The 24,679-nt window shown below is 42.2% G+C and overlaps 2 protein-coding genes and 1 long non-coding RNA gene across 21 annotated transcripts in view; 2 read left to right on the top strand and 1 right to left on the bottom strand.

Moving 5' to 3' along the window:
- Window positions 1-12,869, top strand: part of CYP3A5 (cytochrome P450, family 3, subfamily A, polypeptide 5) — a 51,298-nt gene extending 38,429 nt beyond the window's left edge. For 9 of the 10 annotated variants that reach the window (XM_077994520.1, XM_077994521.1, XM_077994516.1 and 6 more), the window contains 8 exons: window positions 108-196; window positions 1,483-1,631; window positions 2,679-2,806; window positions 3,903-3,969; window positions 6,124-6,284; window positions 8,160-8,386; window positions 10,821-10,983; window positions 12,659-12,869. In XM_077994520.1, coding sequence (XP_077850646.1) covers window positions 108-196; window positions 1,483-1,631; window positions 2,679-2,806; window positions 3,903-3,969; window positions 6,124-6,284; window positions 8,160-8,386; window positions 10,821-10,983; window positions 12,659-12,754 — 1,080 coding nt within the window. In that variant the 3' untranslated portion in view covers window positions 12,755-12,869. The remainder of the gene's footprint in view (window positions 1-107; window positions 197-1,482; window positions 1,632-2,678; window positions 2,807-3,902; window positions 3,970-6,123; window positions 6,285-8,159; window positions 8,387-10,820; window positions 10,984-12,658) is intronic. The other variant, NM_001040219.1, reaches the window with a different exon arrangement.
- Window positions 1-24,679, bottom strand: part of ZSCAN25 (zinc finger and SCAN domain containing 25) — a 119,914-nt gene that overhangs the window by 70,671 nt on the left and 24,564 nt on the right. The gene's annotated exons all lie outside the window — the stretch shown is intronic.
- Window positions 13,707-19,405, top strand: LOC144339711 (uncharacterized). The gene is made up of 2 exons (XR_013415068.1): window positions 13,707-13,926; window positions 19,183-19,405. It is a non-coding gene; the product is annotated as an uncharacterized LOC144339711 (long non-coding RNA).

Here is a 24,679-nt window from a genome sequence, read left to right as displayed (position 1 = left end):
AATTCATTATAAAATGTCACTTACAGCTCCGTGCTGGAGAAAGCCATGTCCTTCTGGGACTTGAGTCTGCACATTTAACTACAGGTAGTGATCTGTTTTGTGCTTAGATGTTCCCCATCATTGCCCAGTATGGAGATATGTTGGTGAGAAACTTGAGGCGGGAAGCAGAGAAAGGCAAGCCTGTCACCCTGAAAGAGTAAGTAGGAGCACAGCCATGGGGTTCTGAGCTGTCATGAGCCCTTCCAGCTGCCTGCCATGGAGTCAACAGTCCCACTGTTGGGTTACTGCAGTGACCAGACAAAAGCAGGGCAGTGCTACAACTCCAGAGAGACACCTAAGAGGGAGTGGCCCCCGTGAGAAGGCAAGTCAGCAGGGGAAAAGGGCCTTATCTCATGTGCACAGGAGCCAGGATTTACTTATCTGTTAACTTGTCACCATAAATATTCTGGGAGATTAAATACATACTTTAGAAATAAAAAAACATGATCGTATCAAAGTGTTGAGTGTAGTGGATATAGAACTGTGGGTAAGCAAGCATTTGGTACTTGTTGCCTTGCATTGGGTAAGATGGGAAAGTCACAATGGGGAACTTGGAACAATTTCAATCCCTTCATGGTTTTTCTGAGAATATCAGCAAACTACGAACTATTAAACCTTCCCACTACTTCCTTTTCCTCCAATCTCAAAAAAGAAAGGGTGCTAGAAATGCTATATGTAAGGCAAGCCTATTATTTGCTGTCTACACCTGTATGTGCTTCGATTATGCAAGAACGACAAGTGTAATCTGAGCCTGTCCTGGTCAGACTTGGGACGTGCGGTCACTCAGCTATAGGATTCTCCAAATCAATGTTGGAGAGATCTATTTTTTTTAACCAGAACATTCTTGATTGTCACATCTTACAAAAATGACTCTGCTCTCAGGGCAACTTCAGGTCAGAGGAGCTGGGGATAGTGGGGTTTTCCAGAGCTTTAGCAGGGATTGTAGAGAATAAAGGATGATATTTCTAGGAACTCAGAACAGGGTGTTGCTGTTTTGTAAAGTGCTGAAGAGGAATCGGCTCTGGGCATAGAGTCTGTAGTCTGACAACGCCACCTTTCTTGAATCCACGAGAAAGAGTTAATTATTCCACTCTTGTTCTGCTGAAGCACAGTGCTTACACATCTTATATCATCCACACTCAATACATGCTACTGTAATTGTCTGATAATGGGTCTCTGTCTTCCTACGACTGGGCTCCTTGACCTCAGAGGTGAGTCTAACTCAGCTTGGTGTCTCCATCACCCCCAGCATAGGGCCAGTTGCATCACTGGCACCGGATAACCACCTTCTGAGGGAGTTGATGGGAGATGACTCAGCAGATAGTTCTGAAAGTCTGTGGCTCTTTATCTGTCCTAACTGGACATGTGGGTTTCTTGCTGCATGTATAATGGAAGGATGGTAAGAGGTGCTGATTTTAATTTTCCATATCTTTCTCCACTCAGCATCTTTGGGGCCTACAGCATGGATGTGATCACTAGCACATCATTTGGAGTAAACATCGACTCTCTCAACAATCCAAAAGACCCCTTTGTGGAAAGCGTTAAGAAGTTCCTAAAATTTGATTTCTTAGATCCATTATTTCTCTTAACAAGTATGTGGACTATTATTTCTTTCTCTCTCCCTTTCAAAATAACTGCTTTCTTGACATAGAATTCACGTATCACATAATTCATCTACTTAAAATGTACAATTCCATTGTTTATAAGATAATCAAAAATATGTATGACCATTACTGTTGTAAACTAAATGTTTTTGTCAATCTAGAGCCCTCATACATTTTAGCTATCAACCCCCAACCACAAACCCCATCACCCTAAGCAACCAATATAGATTTGTCTGCCTCTGTAGATTTGTCTATTCTGGACACTTCATAGAAATAATATCATTGATTTTTCTGTTGTTTCTTATTCTCTATTTCATGAGTTTGTGCTTTAGTCTTTGTTGTTTTCTTTCTTTTCCTGGTTTTAGGTTTCATTTGCTCTTTGTCTTTTAGTGTTTTGTGGTGTAAATGGTTATTATCAGTTTGAGATATTTTCTTCTTTTAAATTTAGACATTACAGCTATAAATTTCCCTCTGAGCACTGGTGTTGGCTACATCCTGTGTTTTGGTATATCATATCATCTATTTGTTCATCTCAAAACAATTTCTTGTTGCCCTTTTGATTTCTGCTTTGACTCACTGGTCACTTAAAACCGTATTGTTTAACTTCCACAAATGTATGAGTTTCCCAAATTTCTTTCCCTACTGATTTCTAGTTTTATTCCAAGGAAGTTGATGTATATATGCTCTGTATCATTTCCTGAACAGCATGATTAAGTTAAGCAGCAGATTATGGTCTACATTAATCCAAAAACTCTAGTCCAATAGATAAAGGCTAAAAGGTCAAGGAATGTAATTCTATTCCTTTGGTCAGTCCAAAGACGCAGAAGGTGCCTTTGATCTCACTGCTGTAGTGTATAGACCTGCCCTTGCTCAGTCACCGGCCTGAAAGAGGGGCAAACATGATAAAAGGAATGGGTTCCAGTTGAGAATCATGATGTTCTTATTCTTATTACTGGTAGAGAACATTATAATTGCTCCAGGTAAAGTTTGCATTTTCACTATGATTTCCTTTTGTTTGTTTTGTTTTTCCCACAGTACTCTTTCCATTCCTTACCCCAGCTTTTGAGGCATTAAATGTCTCTCTGTTTCCAAAAGATGCCATAAATTTTTTAAATAAATCTGTAAACAGCATGAAAAAAAGTCGCCTCAACGACAAACAAAAGGTAAAATCTGGTGGTGGTTAAATGACGATGTTTAGTTTTTGATAAACTTAGATTTTATACATACGATAGTGCATGTGTCTGTATTTTTAAACATAAAGACAGAGGACTTATGTTTAGAACAAGAGAAGTCATTTGGTAGAAATAAAGAAGGAGATTGGGGAAGGAGATGAGAATGAGTCAGAGACAGCATTTAAAACTTGCTATCAGGCACAACAATTAGTATGTCACGATATAAACAGTATTGAGATATAATTTTACCACTTCTCTTCCCTTCAATAAATTGTCAAAGGATAAAGTTTCCTGTTTGAAAATATATTTTACTGGTATTATGCTTTCCTCATATCACAGATTGGTAAAGAATCATTTTAAGTCCAAGACACTTATTTTACATATTCTGCAATGAAGGGTCCTATCAGGCTACCTGCCGACTGCTGACATGTAGCGTGTGATAAATTTGAGTGCTTCACAGCCTGGAGTGAACAGGGGTCTTCTCCAAGAATTGAGGCTGCAAGGTTGGCTAACTCAGCTTTGCCTTCAAGAGCCCTAGAGGCCAGCCGAAGGATGTCTGCAGGTCAGGGAGGCAGGATCAGGTAACCCAGCTGTCACTGAATATTATCTAAAGTTTGAGAATGTTGGAGTATTTGAAAATGCTCCCCCAAAAAAGCTGCTGATGAGTTCTGGAAATGTCAGGAGATAAATCTATATGGACACTGCTAAAGAAAAAGGTAGAAGAATAAAAGATCCAGGACTTCTTCCTGGGTAAGCAGTTACGACCAGAGATGGAACCTGGCAACTCTTCGGCCAGAAAGCTGTATCCAAAAGACCGAGAAGATGAGGAACAGGGAGGGCAAAGGCCAAAAAGCAATTAGACATGATAGCTAGATTTGTTCAGGAAAACATCCTGCTTTCCAAGGATTTAGATGAATGTTTTTGTTCACTGGTGACGAGGCAACACCCGTCAGCCTTCTGGTCTTCAAGAAACCATAGGGAGGCTGAGGGAGGGAAGTCAAGAAGGGAGGCTGAGGACTGCACTTTTGATTTACTTCTGACTTCATGAGTAACTTTCTGCGAATGAAATCTCTCTTTTTGCTTCTAGCACCGAGTGGATTTCCTTCAGCTGATGATTGACTCTCAGAATTCAAAAGAAACTGAGTCCCACAAAGGTAACCAAAGAGTGCTTCTGAGGGCTACTGGCAGGAACACTAAGAGGGAGGCCCTTGTTCTGAAAATGTGCAGGAAGTATTCCAGGAAGATGAGAATTTCTGCCACATAGCAGAACAACACACATTTAGATGTTATAAATAGTAGCTGGAGGCACTTTCCAGAAGCCCATAGGTATATCCATGTTCCAGGCTTGAAGGGCAACCCCAAGAAAACCTAGAATGTTTGGAGGACAGTCAGTGGTTTGTGGATCACCTACATGAGCTCATATGCCAGTTCTCAGCCCCCTCCAGATCCAACAAGTGAGAACCTCTAATTGGAAATTTATATCAAACATACCGATCAGGAGGCACACTGTCCCAGTAAGGGTGATTTTAACTGGCAGTACTTGATGAAAGTGTATTTGCCAGGTTAATCTACTGTAAAGTTTTGTTTTTCCCTTTGAAATGGATAAGTAACTAATGGGGGAAACCTCTGAGACCATGTAAATCTACTTCAATCTTCAATCTTTTATCTACTAGTTTTATGACCCATGGATGGTTTTGACCAAAACCATTATAACTAAGACAGTGGCAAAACGATAACCATGGTCAATTTCAACCTACCAAAATTTGGCAACCATCTCACAAAATTCTCGAATACTTAACAATTGGTTCTAGAGAGCAGGGCTGGGCACACTCCAGTATACCACTTTAAACATGTCCATGTCTACATCTACTTCTGTCTATCTATCTGTCAATCATCTATCTGTCTATAATCTATCAATTAATCATCTATCTATCTCAATAAAGCTTGCTGTGCTAAAGAAAATAGTCTATCATTTCACTGTTTCATACAGAAATCACTAGACACCTATAGCTATTGAGTACAGGACATGTGGCCAATGTAACTGAAGAACAATTTTTAAGAGTATTTAATTTTAACTGAATAAAATTTGAATTTAAATAGCCATGGGTGGATAGTGGCTACCAGATTGGACAGCAGAGCTCCCAACTTTAAAATTACAGTTCGACTTCAACTCAGTATAATGGTGTTCAATGTAAGTGAATAAAATAATTGGATGGTTGAATTTATCCATAGCAGCATACAGAAATATTCACTGGTAAATCAGAACTCTATAGACCTTTCTCACACTCATTTTATATTGTGTTCGGTTGTGAGTTACATGGTTGCAGCAGGCACCATATTTATTTCTGTGTTTCAGGTCTCTAAAGGTCCTAATCTAGTCCTGATCAAACAGACCAGTGATGGATCATCGTGAGCTTCTCTCAGGAGAAATATCGAGAGAGGCCAACTTGTAATCATATGAACTTCTGCTATTTTATTAATGCCATTAATCAGACTACAGTCAATCACCACGCTTCTGGCTTTTTGTCTGTCTCTGCTGTCTTGCACACCCTGAGATAGTCCATTCTGAGAACTGTACCCTAGATCTTATATTGCCTGATGCCTGTCAAAGATGTAATCCATGCTGCTTAAGTGAGGTTGTACACACAAATCACCACATCTCCTGCAAGTTTGCATTTTGATTCAGTAGTTCGATGGTGGGGTTTGAGATTCTGCATTTCTAATACGCTCCCAGATGCGACTGGTGCTGCTGGTCCATGAAACACACTTGGAGTAGCAAGAGGTGATCTGTAGCTCAATATTGGTCCTTTAAGTTCCCTCAAACATATATAGAGAAAAGGTCCTAAATATTGCAAATTCTCTCAAGTTTGTCAAGCTATATTGGAATTCTCTCAAAGTTTGTCAAGCTCTATTGTAGAAAATCAAATTTTTCTTGGGGAAAGGCTACCCCATATTTACTTACAGATAAAGTACTTTTAGGATCATTCAAGGCGCACACTCATAACACTGAGTATGTAAGACAGAAATGCTCTCTCTGGAAATTACAGCAGTGCTGGTGCTGGGATGCCATGAGGAGGAGTGGATGGCCCACAATCATGCAGACCTTGGGAAAACCTGGATTAAAATGATTTTGCCTCATTCTGGCCCTGTGTAAGATACACATCAGAATGAAAACCACCCCCAGTGTGACTCTGAATTGCTTTTCCATTTTTTCCTCTTGGGATTGGAGAGCTTCACTTAGATTTCATCTCAGCTGTGATGTTGTACGTTGACCTGATTTATCTAAAATGTCTTTCCTCTCCTTTCAGCTCTGTCTGATCAGGAGCTCGTGGCCCAATCAATTATCTTCATTTTTGCTGGCTATGAAACCACCAGCAGTGTTCTTTCCTTCATTATATATGAACTGGCCACTCACCCTGATGTCCAGCAGAAACTGCAGAAGGAGATTGATGCAGTTTTGCCCAATAAGGTGAGGGGATGACCCCTGGAGATGAAGGGAAGAGGTGAAGCCTGAGTAACAATGCCTCCTCACCACTCCCCAGGAGGATTTTTATGAAAAGCATAATCACTGATTCTTTCACTGACACTATGCAGAAAACCTCTGAGGAGAAAAACAACGGGAGAAACATAGGAAATGGTTGCTACTGGCAGAAGCATAAGATCTTTGTAAAATATTGCTGACCCTGGTTCATCTGCATTCTGTTAGCACAATAATGCTAAGTAACAACAAAAAAAAAAATCAAAAAACCTCAGTGGCATCTAATGATAAGCATTTATTGCCCACAAGACTGGACAGTGAGCTCTGCTGATACTGGCTGGATTCGCTCTGGTGTGGCTGTGGTCTGACGGAGCCTGGCCCTGGGGGCGTGGTGCAGGCTGACTCAGCTCTCACCACACCTGTCTCATCATGTTCCAGTCAGGTAGCCACTGGCAAAGAAGCCAAGCTAGGAACCAGGGTATCTGACTCCTGAACTAAACTCTTAACCTCTACAGAAGCCTCCCAAATATAACACCAAGTGCTAGGTACCTATCATCCAGTTTTCAGACTTCTGCCCAAACTGGGATCCTTTTTGGTGTGAAGAGACCTGGCCTGTGGGGCTGACCCTGGTGTGGCAGTGAGGCAGACACAAAGGGATGTTTACATCCAGCCCTGAAGATTACAGTCCAGCCCTGAAGCAACAACTAGGGGACTGTTCCAAAAGGAGGGGATGGGGCTGAGTGTGGAGTTCTATTCTCTTCGTAACTTTAACAACTCAAATTGTATACCTTGGTAGCATCCAATCATAAATGTATTGTGTCATATTTGTGATAGAAAGGAACAAGTTTATCCTCAATTTTACTTATTTATTTATTTATTTATTTATTGAGACAGGGTCTCTGACTCTATGACCCAAGCTGGAGGGCAGTGGTGCAATCTCAGCTCACTGCAAAGTCTGCCTCCCAGGCTCAAGCCATCCTCCCACCTCTGCCTCCTGAGTAACTGGAACTACAGGCGCACGCCGCCACACCCAGCTAGCTTTTGTATTTTTTGTAGAGATGGGTTCTCACCATGTTGTCCAAGCTGGTCTCAAATTCCTCAAAAGAGTTACCAAGAAGGACTTTGCAACCAATAATCCTTGTGTGAACAGGATATTTGCTCTTTTTCCTGTTTTTCTTTCTTGGTACACATGTATGACCTCTTTTTGAAAGGTGATAGTGACTTTTGTGTATTTTATTTGGTGGTAATGGTCATAGCCCATTAATCACATTTCTTCCCATGAGAAAGAAAAATCACTATTTGGTCATGCTAGGGATTTCAGTCCCTGGGGTGAGGATGGTCCTGATCCTCCTACATTCATAACCCCTCCATACATCTCAGTAGGTCACTGAGCACATCAATGGACATGACAGTTATTAAAATACTTCATGAATGCTATGATCATTTACCAGTATAAGTTATTCTCTGGAACTTCTAATACTTCAATAGTACTGCATGGACTCAGTTGAGAGTTAATTCAAAATCTCAATTTAGGCCGGGCCCGGTGGCTCAAGCCTATAATCCCAGCACTTTGGGAGGCCGAGACGGGCGGATCACGAGGTCAGGAGATCGAGACCATCCTGGCTAACACGGTGAAACCCCGTCTCTACTAAAAATTACAAAAAACTAGCCGGGCAAGGTGGCAGGCGCCTGTAGTCCCAGCTACTCGGGAGGCTGAGACAGGAGAATGACGTAAACCTGGGAGGCGGAGCTTGCAGTGAGCTGAGATCCGGCCACTGCACCCCAGCCTGGGCGGCAGAGTGAGACTCCGTCTCAAAAAAAAAAAAAAAAATCTCAATTTATCCAAATCTGTTTCTTTCTTCCCAGGCACCTGCCACTTATGATGCCATGGTACAGATGGAGTACCTTGACATGGTGGTGAATGAAACACTCAGATTATTCCCAATTGCTATTAGACTTGAGAGGGCCTGCAAGAAAGATGTTGAAATCAATGGGGTGTTCATTCCCAAAGGGGCAATGGTGGTGATTCCAACCTATGCTCTTCACCATGACCCAAAGTACTGGACAGAGCCTGAGGAGTTCCGCCCTGAAAGGTACAAGGCTCCCAGGAAATGGAGCTCACCCTGAACCAGGCTGGTTCAAGCATATTCTGCCTCTCTTAATCTACATGACAATCGTGTGGTTGTACAATCTTTTGCTTGTAAGTCTTTTTATCACAAAAAAAGTGATAATTATCAAAGTTCACAAACCACAGACTAGAAAAAATGAAACTACCGCCATCCACAGCCCCAGCACCTTAAGATGAAGATCATCAATTATGTCCCTGTGGGCATTTTTCTATGCCTATGTAGATTTTTTAAAACTAGAATGGTATCACTTTTTATTTGAATTCTTGCTTACTTACCAGGAAACTATCCACTGATCTACATTACTATAAATATGTATGTATATATTGCATATGCCATAAACCATTTAACCATGATGATTATTTCAGGTGTATAGGCTTTTTATTCCTTTCCGTTTTTTCTATGCTGCGCCCTTTAGCTCTCTGAATTTAACAGCAACTTTAAAACATGCTTCCACGTTCCATTTGCTTTCAACATTGCTTGCTATTTCCTCTGTGGTAATCATAACAGTGCAGGCTGAGGTCCTGAGAAGTCCTCAGCCCTAATGGTTAGGGCTGTCACTGAGGACACAAGACAGCACAGGTCCTCCTGGTCCTGTCTGTGGCTGCAGTCCTGTGCCAGCTCCCTTATACTCTCAGTAGACATCTCACACACTCCTCCTTGGAGGTGTCTTGAGCATGCTCTTCTGGGAACTCAGGGACAAGGTCAGGCCTTAGGCACAGTTTGCACTCTGGATATAATTGCTGTTTTCCCATTGTTGTATTATTAAGCAAAATTCAGAATGACATTTTTAGGTACTGGCTGGTGATTTAGGATGCTTGGGATCTAGACTTTCATTGGCCCCTACCTGCAAGTTTGCTGATGGCAGCGACCTTGTCTTGTTGGCCATGGTGTCCCTAGTGCTAGCATGGAGTCTGCACATAATACTTGTTCACAGAGTAAGTCAGAGCTGACCAAATTCTCTGTTTTCCAGAGTAGAGGACTTCTATGTTTCCTGAAAGCTCAGCACTTCCACCTCCTGTGGCTGCACTAATACAAAATCAGAGACCACTCGCTGTACTTCACTTTGAATCACTCAGTCACCAAAGAGACAGTGCTTGCCATGTGTCAGGAACTTGGCCAGGCAGGGAGAAATCCATATGATTTATATACATCTAAATCATATGATTTATATACATCTAAATCATATGATTTATATACATCTAAATCATATGATTTATATACATCTAAATCATATGATTTATATAAATCCATGAATCCATGATTTATATAAATCCATGAATCCATGTGATTTATATAAGTCCATGAATCCATGTGATTTATATAAGTCCATGAATCCATGATATATATGTATATGTGTGTGTGTATATACATTAGAGAATGTTTGACATATACACAAGTATATTCTATAGACACCAGCCTATAGAATAGTTTTTGTGCATCTCCATGTATCTATCACTGGTTCCAACAGCCATCAATCCATGTTAGCTACCCCATCCAAATGCCACCACCACCCTCCTCCTGCCTATTATGTTATTTTGAAGCAATAGCCTGTAAATATTTCAGAATGCTCTCCAAAATATAAGAACTACTGTAAAAACATATGACAACAATGCCATTACTTTCCTCAGATCAACATTTTTTCCTTACTATAATCAAATATTTAGAAATCAAATTTGAATAAAACATGGGTCAATCTTCAAAGAATTTATAGCCTAGTGGAACACATCAAGGAAAGCAGTGATGACACTACAGTAGGGTAGCATCATAAGCCCATGTAAATTATTCGACTTAAACTATTCTATAAGGGTGTGGGGGAGAAAGAGAGGATGAGATGGACAGAAGAACCAGGAAGAGAAGGAGGTGGAGAAGCAGGCAGAGGAGAAGGTGGATAGGGAAGGTGGAGAGGAGGAGGAGGGAAATTAGAAAAAAAGAGATGACAGGAGAAGGAAAAGGAAAAACAACAACTTGAAATAGCACAAGACACTTTCTCCTTCTCCTTTCTCATGAATGAGCATGTGACCAACATAAGTGTGAGTTGAGGCAGGAATCCACTTTCGCATCCATCAGTCTTATCACTTATGTATCTTTTATAGTGTGAACACATCACCACCCTGAATATAATTTTAGAGTTTAGAGATAGATTTTATTTGCAACAACATTCATCTCATCTCAAGAAATCTGAACGCTCCTATAGGGTATGGAGAATGGAAAGGACCTGTAGGTTACGATTATTATAACAAAATAACCAAAGCAGGATTTCAATGACCAGCCCATAAAAGTAACTTGTGTATTACTGGTTGGGAGGTGGAGGGGGGTGGTTCTTAAGTAAGAACCCCTAATATGTAACTCTGTGGTTTTTATATTTCATTAACTTTTTAATCTACCAATATGGAACTAGGTTCAGTAAGAAGAACAAGGACAGCATAGATCCTTACATATACACACCCTTTGGAACTGGACCCAGAAACTGCATTGGCATGAGGTTTGCTCTCATGAACATGAAACTTGCTATAATCAAAGTCCTTCAGAACTTCTCCTTCAAACCTTGTAAAGAAACACAGGTCAGTACACTTTCTGTATGTTGTATTAAGAATTTTTTTAATGCAAGGGTATATATTTTTTAAAAGAATATGCATATCTTTTAATAATTCATTCTACGGACCAAAGAACGTCTTTGGATCCATCTTTGATCACTAACGATGCTTCCGTTCTGGACTTCAAAACCTGTAGCATTAAGAACATCATGTAAAGTCCATGCCGATTAGCATGGCATGATTATGTGCAGTCTCTTTGAACCTGAGTAAGTTTAAATTCGGTTTCAAGCCAGTTGGAAAGAGGAAGTGTTCTGCCCAGTCATGAAGTGCAATGATTACCTGGCTGTGACTTAAATGATGCTCTCCATCACCAGCGCCTGTAGATGCTCTCTCATGACAGTGGTTCACAACCACTAGCTGCATATCGGAATCACCAGGGAGCTTTAAAAATTCACGACGCCTGCGATATCTCAGAAATTCTTAACTAATTTACCCAGAGTGTGACTTTAAAAGCTCCCTGATCAGTTCTCACATGAAGCCAAGGTGGAGAATGACTAATTTCAGGCATTTCTGGTGGATATGAAGGACTACCATAGAGCAGGGCTATACTTACTGTTTGACCTTATGTTCCAGGTGATACATTTATAGAAAGATTTAAAATCTTTTCTCTGAAGAAGTTAAAGAATAGATGTCATTGATTCATATTAAGCAATAGCCTATAAGTCTTATTTCCAGCACCGGTGCATTTAATATGCAACTCCACCCCTTAAGTACACTTTGTGCTTGGGAGAGGAGGAGGATGGAGATGGTTGCCATCTTATGAACGGCTTCAGGGCAGCTGTGTAGCTTTCCTATGTACGTGTTCAGGTTCAGACAGGGGATTCAGTCCTGAGAGAAAGTGGGCCACTGGCACACCTGGGACAGGGAAGATATTCCCTGGCAAGCTCTCAGGCATCTCAGACTGGCAACTCTTTGTATCCATGGCAACTTGCCTTCCCCTCACTGAACTGAGATCAGAATGTTACTCTGTTGGTGGCTCCCCCAACAGTGAAGGAGTGACTCAGTGACAATAGGGCTAGCAGTATGAGTCACTGTACAACTTGAGAACTTCCCTGTTTGCACTACACTTGGAAGCCAAGAGGAGATGTTAAAAAGAAAAGAATAATTCCTTCTGAACACCTTTCCCATCATTGCATTTGATGGGTTCAATTGGGAGGGGTTACTAGACTCTGGAAGTTGAAAACTGCCCCCATAATTAAACTGTACAACAGCTACCCAGGATTACCTTGCAAGTTTTAACCTACAAAAATTTAACTTTATATGGCAATTCCAAAGTAGTTTGCCATTATACCTAATAATCTGAATTTAATTTTTAAAACTCATCCTTTTTACTTAAGATTTAATTAAAAAAAAAAAAAAACAAAAACAAAAACACAAGTCCACAAGAATTTGTCGCAGGCCTGGCACAGAGTCGGTGCTCCATAAATATTTTGTTAAATGATGGATGGTGAGGGCTTTTACTATCCAGTATTTACCCAGCTTATAGATTAAGTACGAAGAATCCAAGATACATGGTGTTGAGAGTCGTTTTTATAAGCTCACAAAGCGTTTTTGTCATTCATGTATTTTTTCTACTTTGCTTCCATCTTTTCTTCTCTCACGTCATTTATTAATTCTCCATATGCTTGTTTAACTCTTGTAGATCCCCTTGAAATTAGGCAACCAAGGCCTTCTTCAATCAGAAAAACCCATTGTTCTAAAGGTTGAGTCAAGAGATGGAACCCTAAGTGGAGAATGAGTTATTCTAAGGACTTCTACTTTGTTCTTCAAGAAAGCTGTGCCCCAGAACACCAGAGATCTCAATTTACTTTGTCAATAAAACCTTGAAATAAAGATGAGCTTAATCTAGTGTACTGCATGAGTAGTTGGTGGTTTTGTACATTCATTGAGCTCTCCTAGTGCCTGTGTAGAGTGTTGTGCATTATGTAATATAAAGGAGGTGACCAGATAAGTGACAGATAGGTAGACTCAGCTTCTCTGCTTCTCATAGGACTACCTCTACCCACCTCTAGTTAGCATTATCAACTCCTCCTGAGCTCTCATCAGAGAATAAATATTTATCAATGATTTGATCCATAATTTTTCAGAAAAATAAGAATTATCGTGATGACTTGAATAGTGACATTTATATCATGTTTTATTTGTAATATTCTATAATAAGTTTTATATTAAGCAAAGAGATAAAATCCCCTTTACAAAAATATTATCTGATGCCGTCCTGCGCACTAAAGAGAAATCTATAGAACTGAATGACTGAGAACCAACAAATAAACTTTTTTTATCATTGTAGTCACTGTTGGTGTGGGGCCTTTGTCAGAACTCCAATTTGATTATTAAAATAGGTGAGAGTTAATCTACTGTGACTTTGACCATTGTTTGAAGAGAATATTCGTAGTTTCATCCTGCCTTCTTTGAAGAACATATTTTTTGTAACACTCAATGAAGCACTTATCATATTATTAGTTTTGATTTATTGTTTTTACCTCATCTCCCCTGACATTTCTGGAATACAGGAAACACGTTTTCTTATAAACGTCTTGCATTCCATCTTCACCTCCCAATTGTCTTAATGCAATGAACACCGAATAAAAAATTGTCAATTGGTCAGTTGATTGGGCAGCATGTCTAAAAGCACTCATTTATTTTCCTTTTTTATTCCTTCCTTTCCCCTCTCTTTCTGAATACTAAAGCCATTAGGTGGGTTGCAGCCACGTGGTAGACACACATTAAGGTGGAGGAGAGAGTCAAGGTAGCTCCAAGTCAGATTCCAAGGGTGCTGGAGAAGGCATCCACATGGAGGGGCAGCCTGACCTGGACGTGGGAGCCCAAGCAATCAGAGAAGGGGTCCACACAGAGATGTGACCTTCAAGAGCAGCCAGAGCAAAATAGGGCACGGAGAACCCACGTGAGGTGAGGAGGGCATCCATGAGTGGGAAGGGATGGGTGAGAGTTGGCTACATAAAGGGGATTGATCACATAAATAAAATATACTGCAAGAAAGGTGTGTCACTTTTACAGGAAAGAGCCATAGATTCAGAAAGGGAGAAAGCTAGCAAGAATCCTATGGCGTCAGATTGGAATGGATGTTATCAGTGTACATTCATTCTTTTCTAGATAGATAGATGGATAGATAGACAGATGACAGATAGATAATAGATAATTGATACATAATTAGATAGATGTAAATATATGTGTATGTATTTGTGAGCATGCATGTGTGTGTGTGTGTGCGTGCGTGTGTGTGTGTAAAACATATATTCCCTACTTCTCTCCATTGATAGGGCTAGATAACAATGACATTTTAATAGCAATGAGTACACTTAGTGCCTAGATCTTGGCTTATGAATATCATTTTCCACTGAAGGGAATCAGAGCTCCTTAGAGAAATGGCTGATGCCAGGGCTAGGACTAAGAATGTTCAAGATGAGCTCAGGATACTTTTTGTTCCAGGAAGTAAGAAAATACTCAAATGGTTTCTAAATGGTATTTGGAAATGATTTCTAAATATTTCCATATGACTTCCAAATGACATTTTAAAAACCTAAAGACTCCACCAAAGAACTATTAGAACTGATAAACAAATTCAGTAAAGTTGCAGGATACAAAATCAATGTACAAAATCGGTAGCATTTCTATATGCCAGCAGGGAACAATCTGAAATAAAATCAATAGCCACGAATAAAATTAAATACCTAGGAATTAACTTAAAGAAGTGAAAGATCTCTACAATGAAAACTATAAAACACTGATGAAAGAAATTGAAGAGGACACAAAAACATAGAAAGATATTCCATGTTTATATATTTCAAGACAATATTGTTAAAAATGTCCACAATACCCAAAGCAACATACAGATTCAATGCAATCCCTATCAAAATACCAATGACATTCTTCACAGAAATATTTTTTTAATCCTAAAATTTGTAAAGATCTACAAAAGACCAAGAATAGCCAAAGCTATCGTCAGCAAAAATAACAAAACTGGAGGAATCAAATTTACCTGACTTCAATAGAGAGCTATAGTAACCAAAACAGCATGGTACTGGTTTAAAAACAGACACATAGACCAGTGGAACAGAATAGAGAGTCCAGAAACAAATCTACACATCTACAGTGAACTCATTTTTCACAAAGGTGCCAAGAACACAGACTGGGGAAAAGAAATGCAAACTATGCATCCAACAAAGGTCTAATAGCCAACATCTATAAGGAACTTAAATTTATAAGAAAAAAAAACATTAAAAAATGGGCAACGGACATGAACAGACATTTTTCAAAAGAAGACACACATGTGGCCAACAATCTTATAAAAAAAAAAAAAAAGCTTGACCAGGCACAGTGGCTCACGCCTGTAATCCCAGCACTTTGGGAGGCTGAGGTGGGTGGATCACGAGGTCAGGAGATGGAGACCATCCTGGCTAACACAGTGAAACCCCGTCTTACTAAAAACACAAAAAATTAGCCAGGCATGGTGGTGGGCACCTGTAGTCCCAGCTACTCGGGAGGCTGAGGCAGGAGAATGGCGTGAACCAGGGAGGCGGAGCTTGCAGTGAGCCAAGATGGCGCCACTGCACTCCAGCCTGGGCAACAGAGAATGACTCCGTCTCAAAAAAAAAAAAAAAAAAAAAAAAAAAAAAAGCTTAACATCACTGATTACTAAAGAAATGCAAATCAAAACCATAAGACACCATCTAACACCAGTCAGAATGGCTATTACTAAAAAGTCAAAAAATAACAGGTGGTGGTAAAGTTGTGGAGAAAAAGAAAAAAAGAAACACGTACACACTGTTGGTGGGAGTGTGAATTAGTTCAACCATTAGGGAAAACAGTGTGGCAATTCCTCAAAGACCTAAAGACAGAAATACCATTTGGCCCAGCAATCCCATTACTGGGTATATATCCAAAGGAATATAAATCATAAAGACACATGCACATATGTTCATTGAAGTACTATTCACAATAGCAAAGATATGAAATTAACCTAAATACCCATCAATGACGGACTGAATAAAGAAAATGTGGTACATATACACCATGGAATACTACGCAGCCATAAAAAAGAATGAGATCAGCCGGGCATGGTGGCTCACACCTGTAATCCCAGCACTTTGGGAGGCCGCGGTGGGCAGATCACAAGGTCAGGAGATCAAAACTATCCTGGCCAACATGGTGAAACACCATCTCTACTAAAAATACAAAAATTAGCTGCATGCGGTGGCACATGCCTGTAATCTCAGCTACTCAGGAGGCTGAGGCATGAGAATCGCATGAACACAGGAGGCGGAGTTTGCAGTGAGCCAAGATCAAGCCATTGCACTCCAGCCTGGCAACAGAGCGAGACTCCATTTAAAAAAAAAAAAAAAGAAAAGGATGAGATCATGTCCTTTGCAAGGACATACATAGAGCTGGAGGCTATTATCCTTAGCAAAGTAACACAGGAACAGAAAACCAAATACTGCATGTTCTCACATATAAGTGGGAGGTACATGGATACATAGAGGGGAACAATACATACTGGGGCCCCTCAGAGGGTGGAGGGTGGGAGGAGAGAGAGAATCAGGAAAAATAACTAATGGGTACTAGATTTAATACCTGGGAGATGAAATAATTTGTATAACAAACCCCTACAATACAAGTTTACCTATGTAACAAACCTGCACATGTACTCCTGAACTTAAAAGTTAAAAAAATAACTTATCTAAATGTACACCATTTAAAGAACAACAACAACAAAAAAGACACATGCACACATGTGTTCATCACAGCACTGAATAGCAAAGACATGGAATCAACCTAAATGCCCATCAATGGCAGACTGCATAAAGAAAATGTACATATATACCATGGAATACTATGCAGCCATAAAAAAAGAATGCGATAATGTCCTCAATTTAAAAGGGGGCCATCAACATGAACTTTGGAGTTCTGATTTCATACAATCAATGAGATGAATTCCCTGGACTAAAGAGAAAAGCAGAGAATTGTAGAGATTTCCCCTGGAGACAAAAGTAGCAAATTAAACCTCTGAAGGCCATCACTCTCCAGCGGAAAAACTCTAAGGAAATGGTGTATCTGGAGCCCAGGAGAAATGGGCCCAGCAGCACCCCAAGCAATTACTGCACATTTATTTCTAACGATGCCCACTGGGGATTGCTCCCCATATTCCAAGAGTAGCCCTGCAAATAAGCCGAGGGTGAGGCCCAGACACCGCTCCTTGGCCAACCCACCAGGGAATGAGGTTCTGTTCTCCCCAGCCACTTCCCTCTCCCTGCCTCCCACCCACCTGCTTTCTCATCTTGCTTTCAGGCTTGTGTCCCTGGCCCCAGGCTGCTTGTGAGCTCTCTGAGCTCCTGAGAGAGGAAAAGCCATTCAGGAGAAGGCAGGGGCCTTGGGTAGGGCTTTGCAGAAATCAGACCAACTGGACAGGTCAGTGCCCATGTAGGGGAGGAAAGAGAAACACTCCTCCCCAAAGTCCCTAAATGTCTTAGCCAAAGACATCTCCTCCTCCTCCACCTCTCAAAGACAAGCAGAACCTGACCCTGAAGGGACCTTAGAAACATCCAGGGATCCAACGCCATCATTTTAGCAGAGAATAGACTTCCCACAGCACAAAGGATTTGATTCCTGGACAACCCCTCTCAGCCTCTGCCCTCATCCCTACAATGGAGGATTTTCCAGCAATTTCATTACCCAGCAATTCCAGCCCCTTCTAACGTTTAATCTAGGCATAGATACAAGAAAATGTTTGCTGGTGCAAAGACAGGCCCAGAAGCAGAGCTGGTGACAGCCTGCAATGACCTGATTGTCACACCGTGAAGAATGTAAGCAGGGAAAAAGCCAGGGGAAATTAAACCTCAAACTGTTCTCTCCGTCAGCCTCCAAATTAACATCTTATGTTTGGTGGTGTGTGCACATTCTGACACAGATGTCATTGGTATGCATAGGTTATCATGCGTTCTGCTTTGAAAATCTACATCATAGGCAAATATCCAGAAATTGACACAATCTTTCATTTTTACTGTCTGTACAGTATTCCATACCATTGAGACATCAGAGTCTGCAAAACTATTCTCTTATTATTTTGGAAATTTGGTTGTTTCACATTTTAAAACATTTAAAAATGGTGTTTCAACAAATATCTTTGAACCAATGATCTCTTTTCATCTGATTTGTTTCCTCCTGTGTAATCCCAAACATAAAATTTCTACATTTATACATATTTAATTAATCTCTATAAGCCTCTGTAAGTAAGACAAGAATATCCGGGGCAGGTGCAGTGGCGCACACCTATAATCCCAGCACTTTGGGAGGCTGAGGAAGGTGGATCACCTGAGGTCAGGAGTTCGAGACCAGCCTGGCCAACGTGGTGAAACCCCATCTCTACTAAAAAAAAAATTAGCTAGGTGTGGTGGTGGGCGCCTGTAATCCCAGCTACTTGGGAGACTGAGGCAGGAGAATCACTTGGGAGGCAGAGGTTGCAGTGAGCCAAGACCACGCCATTGGCGCTCCAGCCTGAGCAACAAGAGTGAAATTCTGTCTCACAAAAAAAAAAAAAAAGAATGAATACCCACCTATAGAGTTTGGGGTAGAATTTAAAAACTCATATGTAAATAGCACAATGTTTGGTCTATAGTGTATATTTATTAATTGTATTATTAATAACAACATATATTTCTTTCTTTAGGGAGCATAATAATCTGAATATATTTAAACTTTTCAATTAGAATCTATTTTTATCTTATGAATTCCTTAACTTTATCCATTATAAATTTTGGACAATATTTCATTTTTAAGTTGCATTCAAATTCCAATATTCAATTTCATCATTAGTGGAAATAAAATCATCTTTTTCATTGCTTTTTAAAATGGTTATTCAGTATAAGTAACTGATATTTGTCTGCCATTATATCCTGCAACTCTGCTAAACTAACATTATTTCTAACAATTGTTTTATTTCTTTCAATAGCTTACTTATGAGATAAATCTTTTGCAAAACCTTGTTTTTACTCCTTTTACCTTTTCAGATAGCCATCATCAGCATTTCTAGGAAAATGTTAAAGAAGGAATGATAACAGAGAACATTTCTATCTTATTCTTTTAGAGAGAAAGTAGTATTCTTCAATAGACATGATGTTGACTCGTTTTTATTTTTTCATTTTTTAATAGATCCAGAGTCTCACTATGTTGTCCAGACTAGTTTTGAACTCCTGGGCTCAAGCAATCCTCCTGCCTCGACCTCCCAAAGTACTGGGATGACAGGTGTGAGTCACCATGCCTGGCCAACTCTTGTTTTTAGATACACAGTTTATCATATTAAGAAAAAACACTCCTAATGCTTTGAGAGTTTTCATCTACAAAGTAACAATAAATTTATTTGGATGTCTTATCATGAATGAATTACATTATTTTGATATTTCATTTGTTAAGTTAACAGATTTCCAGTTTTACAGCCAGCTCTATCAATGTGTTGTTTTCTTTGCTTGCAAATATTTTATTTGTGGCATTTGCATCTATGTCTATAAACAAAACTGGACTCCAATCTTTTCATTGTCCATGTTGAGTTTGGTATTAAAATCACATTTGCCTCTAAAAATTACTTGAATAATAGTAGCCAGTGCTCACTGTGTGCCTATGTGCAATGCCCTGTTCTTAGCACATATGTGCATTTCCTCATTTAATCCTCACAAGAATGCCTTTAGCAGACAAGATTACCACATTCACTGGATGCTTCCCCTTCTCATCCCCTGCCCAGTTCCCACGTGGCCAGAACCCCACCCCATCACCTTCTCCTACAGATTTCCCATCACCTGTGTCCCATCCCCAATCAGCCCACTAACCCTGCACTGTCCTTCTTCCCTTTCTCTTTACAGATTCACTTTATGATAGGACCCACATCCCACTCTTTCTTTTGAAGCCACAAAAAATGCTTTATGTCTAATGCAACATCAGCTGAAATCTCTGAACTATTATGAATTCCAATTGAGTGAGGTCCCTATGTGGCTCTGCTATGGTCTCCATGACTCTGGGCAATGTTACAGCTGTAGTTTCTCCTTGGTATCCGCAGGGACAACTCCCACTCTTCCTCGACTACCCTCTAGAGGTGAGGCCCTTCTTGGACGAGCGCAGACAGAAGGCTGGCTGAGCTGGCCCTATCAACAGGCTCCTCTGCCCAGGCTTGCCCTGACCTTCAGCCTCAGCAGCATCACCTGGGCCAAGGTGTCCGAAGCTGGGGAGCAGCAGCCACAGACCCCGGAGTCCTGGGCTCTGCCTGGGTCGGGACCAAAGGAGACAAAATCTTAGGGGGAAGGAGGATGTGTACCCACAGTACCCTGCAGCTCTGCACATCTGCCATTATACTTCCAGAATTCCATACAGAAACAACCTTCAGGTGGCCCCCCTTACCGGGAGTGGGAAGAAACTACATTTCTACAGGTCTTTTTTTTTTTTTTTTTTTTTTGAGACGGAGTCTCGCTCTGTCACCCAGGCTGGAGTGCAGTGGCCGGATCTCAGCTCACTGCAAGCTCCGCCTCCCGGGTTCCCGCCATTCTCCTGCCTCAGCCTCCCGAGTAGCTGGGACCACAGGCGCCGCCACCTCGCCCGGCTAATTTTTTGTGTTTTTAGTAGAGACGGGGTTTCGCCGTGTTAGCCAGGATGGTCTCGATCTCCTGACCTAGTGATCCGCCCGTCTCGGCCTCCCAAAGTGCTGGGATTACAGGCTTGAGCCACCGCGCCCGGCCTCTACAGGTCTTTACTTAATCTTGAGACATTATCAGTTGCTCATATCAAAGAATGAAAGTGTGATGAAAACTTGGGGGGTAAAATGCCCTAAGTAACCGCCTCATTGCTGCCACCACTGAATACAGGACCATGCGCCACCAGGATTCTCCATGGAGGGACAGCAGATGGGGCTTCGTGGGTTCAGAGTCAGCAGAAGTTTAGCAGTGAAGTAACTGAACCCTGATGCCTGGGTATGTTGAGGCCGTAGGGCTCCCTGGCTGAGGCTTTTCCTTTGATAGGCTGACAGCCTGCTTTGGGGTTTGTAACAAATGAACACAGAGATGTGCCCAAATGAGAGCTAAGGGACTGCAGGAGGCCCAGGAATTCATCTCTCACTGGTCTGCGACTGGTCTGGCTCTCCCCACAGGACCTGTCATCCATGGAGCGCAGAAACCACACCAGTGCCTCGGAGTGCCTCCTCCTGGGGCTCTCCAGCTGGCTAGAGCAAGAGGAGCTGATCTTCGGGTTCTTCCTGGCCATGTACCTGGTTGGCAAGGCAGGAAACCTGCTCATCATCCTGGCCATTGGCTCAGCCTCCCATCTCCACACCCCCATGTACTTCTTCGTCAGCCAGCTCTCCCTGGTGGATTTCTGCTTTGTCTCTGCCACGATTCCCACGATGCTCGAGAACATCCAGACGCAGACTCAGGCCATCTCCTACGGCACCTGCCTGGGACAGATCTACATCTGCATCTGGCTCGCCAACATGGAGCAACTTCCTTCTGACAGCAATGGCCTATGACCGCTACCTGGCCATCTGCCACCCACTGCACTACTCCTCCAAGATGAGCCTGCGCGGCTGCGCCCTGATGCTGGGCAGCTCATGGGCGCCATCGCCAGCCTCCATGCCCTGCTGCACACCCTCCTCATGGCCCAGCTGGACTTCTGCGCCAGCAACATCATCCCCTACTGCTTCTGTGACCTCATTCTCCTGCTCCAGCTCTCCTGTTTCGAGACCCGACTCAACCAGCTCATGATCATGCTGGTGGGGGGCCTGATTGTCCTCCTGCCCTTCCTTGGCATTCTCGGCTCCTACACACGCATTGCAGTCATGGTGCTCAGAGTCCACTACACCCGGGGTAAGCAGAAGGCCTTTTTCACCTGTGGCTCCCACTTGACCATGGTCATCCTCTTCTATGACACCATCTCAGGGGTCTACCTGAGGCCCTCATCCTCCCACTCCACAGACAAGGACTCACTAGCCTCAGTGATGTACACGGTGGTGACCCCCATGCTGAATCCCTTCATCTACTGCCTGAGCAACAAGGACACGCAGGGGGCTCTAGGGAAACTGTTCAGCCCGAAGGCTTTGTCCCACAGGCTGTGACACAGCAGAGTTCCCCCTCAGGGCCTGTGTGAACCCCAGGGACAGGCTCCACAAACAGGGCAGGAGGAGCACGGCCTGGTTGTCCCAGCTTGTCAGCAGGGCTGGGGAATCCCCCTCACTGCTCTAATAGGTAATATGCAAGCCTGGCACTTCGTGGCCCCTGCACAGGATACTCCCAGGATACCAAGAAGGGAATCAACTCTAACCCAAAGACACAGAACCACATCAACAGATGCAAATTCACCTGCAGATCTCCTGGAGAGGGTTGGAAAGGTCACACATTCCATGTGAAAACAATGAACTAGGAGTCAGCAGCCTGTGCCGATGGCCTGTGCTAAGGGGAACCATCTGAGAGCTGCTGCACAGGCCCCAGTTCCTCCAATCCTCAACCCTCATGCAGCCCAAATTCCAAGCTCCCTGTAGATATCCTCTCGGCTACAGGCCCCTCCTCACCACCATCCCCACATTTTGAAGTGAACCTAGCTCTGAGACCAGGCTTGATCGTCCTCCTCAAAGCCATCCCGCTCCTGGCCTTGGCTCCTGCTAGGTGGGCTTCCATGGCTCCAGGCACTTGAATCAGGAGTGTCTGCAGTGAAGATCTCATGTCTGACCCTCCTGGCCACCGGAGCTGACCCCAACCTGTCCCACTATGTGTTCTCTTTTTTCAAAAAAAGAAAGGTCTGTTATGCACTTGGAAAGGAAAGAAAGGAGACCAGATCTGGCATTGCTTCTCTGTGAGTGAAGAACATGCAGGAAATCAGCCATGATAATCCTTAGGAATGTGCTTCTCCACTCATTGACTTGGGAAAGGAAATGAATGAAGAAAGGCCTCATAAAAATGAGTTCATGGCAGGAGGAGTGAGATGCAGTTTTCTATCAATTATGGTAATACTCAGGCTGCAAAGGGTGTGGAGGAGGAAACAGAATTACTCAGAGGGTCACAACAACTGCCTTCTAGTCCAAGTCCCTCTCATTTCTAGCCACTGACTCTGCACCAGTCAGTCTGAAATTCACCACTCTACCAAACACACCATGCTTTTAGTCCCCGTCATGCTGTTCAGGCAGCCCACCTGCCCACTTCTATCTATAAACTTCCACTTGTCCTTCAAGTCTCAGATCAAATATCATCTTCTTCATGAAGCCTCCAGTGTCCCAGGCCAGGAGAGGGTCTTCTTTCCCCTCCAGAGCTGCCAGAATGCAAATTCTGTGACAGCCCTTTTCATGCTCTGCTTGGCATCAGTCATGTGCACCCCAAATGCTACCCCAAACAGGTCTGTTTGTTCTTAAGTTGTATAAAAGCTCTTGTTTATCCAAATAACCCCATCGGCAGAAGAATCTATCACAGTGCCTGGTGTAAAACAATGACTCAGTACAAGTGTGCTGCTATAGCTAATGATGGTGACGGTGACAATGATGACAAGGATGATGACAGCAAACACTGAAGAAAGAACACTGATAACCTTCTCCCAGACATTTTGCCTTAACTCATTCCCTTCATCTTTCCTGATCCCATCCAAAGAAAAAGAATTAAGTGCGTGCTTGGTCAGAGCCCCAGGATCTCACTGGCCCCTATTTTATGAAGGGTGGTGTGCCTCACAGGGTCAGCGTCTGAGATGAAGCTCCCTTCCTTCTCGCCTGGCCCTGAACAGTCTTCTGCTCATGCACCCTCTTGGAGTCCCCATTTGGTATCGGGTTGCCAATCTCCCTCCTGCACAGTGTGCCTGAACCCACAGTCTTCAACTCAGCTGTGGGGCTGAGAGTGGGGAGCAAGGCAGGCCTACACCATCCTGCAACTCCTCAAGCCTGTGAAAATGATATGAGGAGTTGATATCAACATGAAGAAATGTTCAATATGCATTTGCTGTAATGGCGAAGAATATAATGATTTGGCCCAATGGAAAAAAAAAATGAACAAGAAAAAAAAAAACAGAGGGGCAGCAATGGGTAAATATGAAAGACCTTTACCTAACCTTGCTCTATGCTGGTTTGTAAGGAGACTTTCTGGCTCACAGTCTTCTAAAGTCCAACAGAGTACATAGGGTAAAGTAATCCTTCTCTCATGTCAAACGCCCTTCTAGATGGGCATTGGTCTTGGCCTGCAGGCTGCTTGCTCACGGGTATGGGGAGAGGAACATTCCCTTTCTCATCCTGCACATAATGCAACTATAAAAGGTTCAGAAGCTTAGTCACTCTCACAGACCTGGAAGTGTAAACTCGATCCTATAAACACCAGAATTTTTATTTCTACTTCAAAAATAAACTGTTTTGAAAAAAAGAAAAAATAACTTCATTACCTCCATTAAAAAATCATTATTAAGGACCACTAATGGGGAGGTAGAAGTATCCTCAAGAATAATGAGAATAATAATATCTCCTATGTGGTCCTTTCCAAGTTCCACAATACTTTCAGGCCCATACTGTCTCTGTTCAACTTGGATGCCTTCTTCACACCACAGACCACAGGTACATCCATTTAACAAAACTATCTGAGCTTGAGTGACTCGTCTGTACCAAGCACCATTCTACGTAATGGAGGAAATATCAGCAAAACAAGCAAAG

Source organism: Macaca mulatta, chromosome 3 (assembly GCF_049350105.2).
Source record: "Macaca mulatta isolate MMU2019108-1 chromosome 3, T2T-MMU8v2.0, whole genome shotgun sequence".
NCBI lineage: Eukaryota > Metazoa > Chordata > Mammalia > Primates > Cercopithecidae > Macaca > Macaca mulatta.
This window is presented reverse-complemented; position numbering and strand designations above follow the sequence as displayed.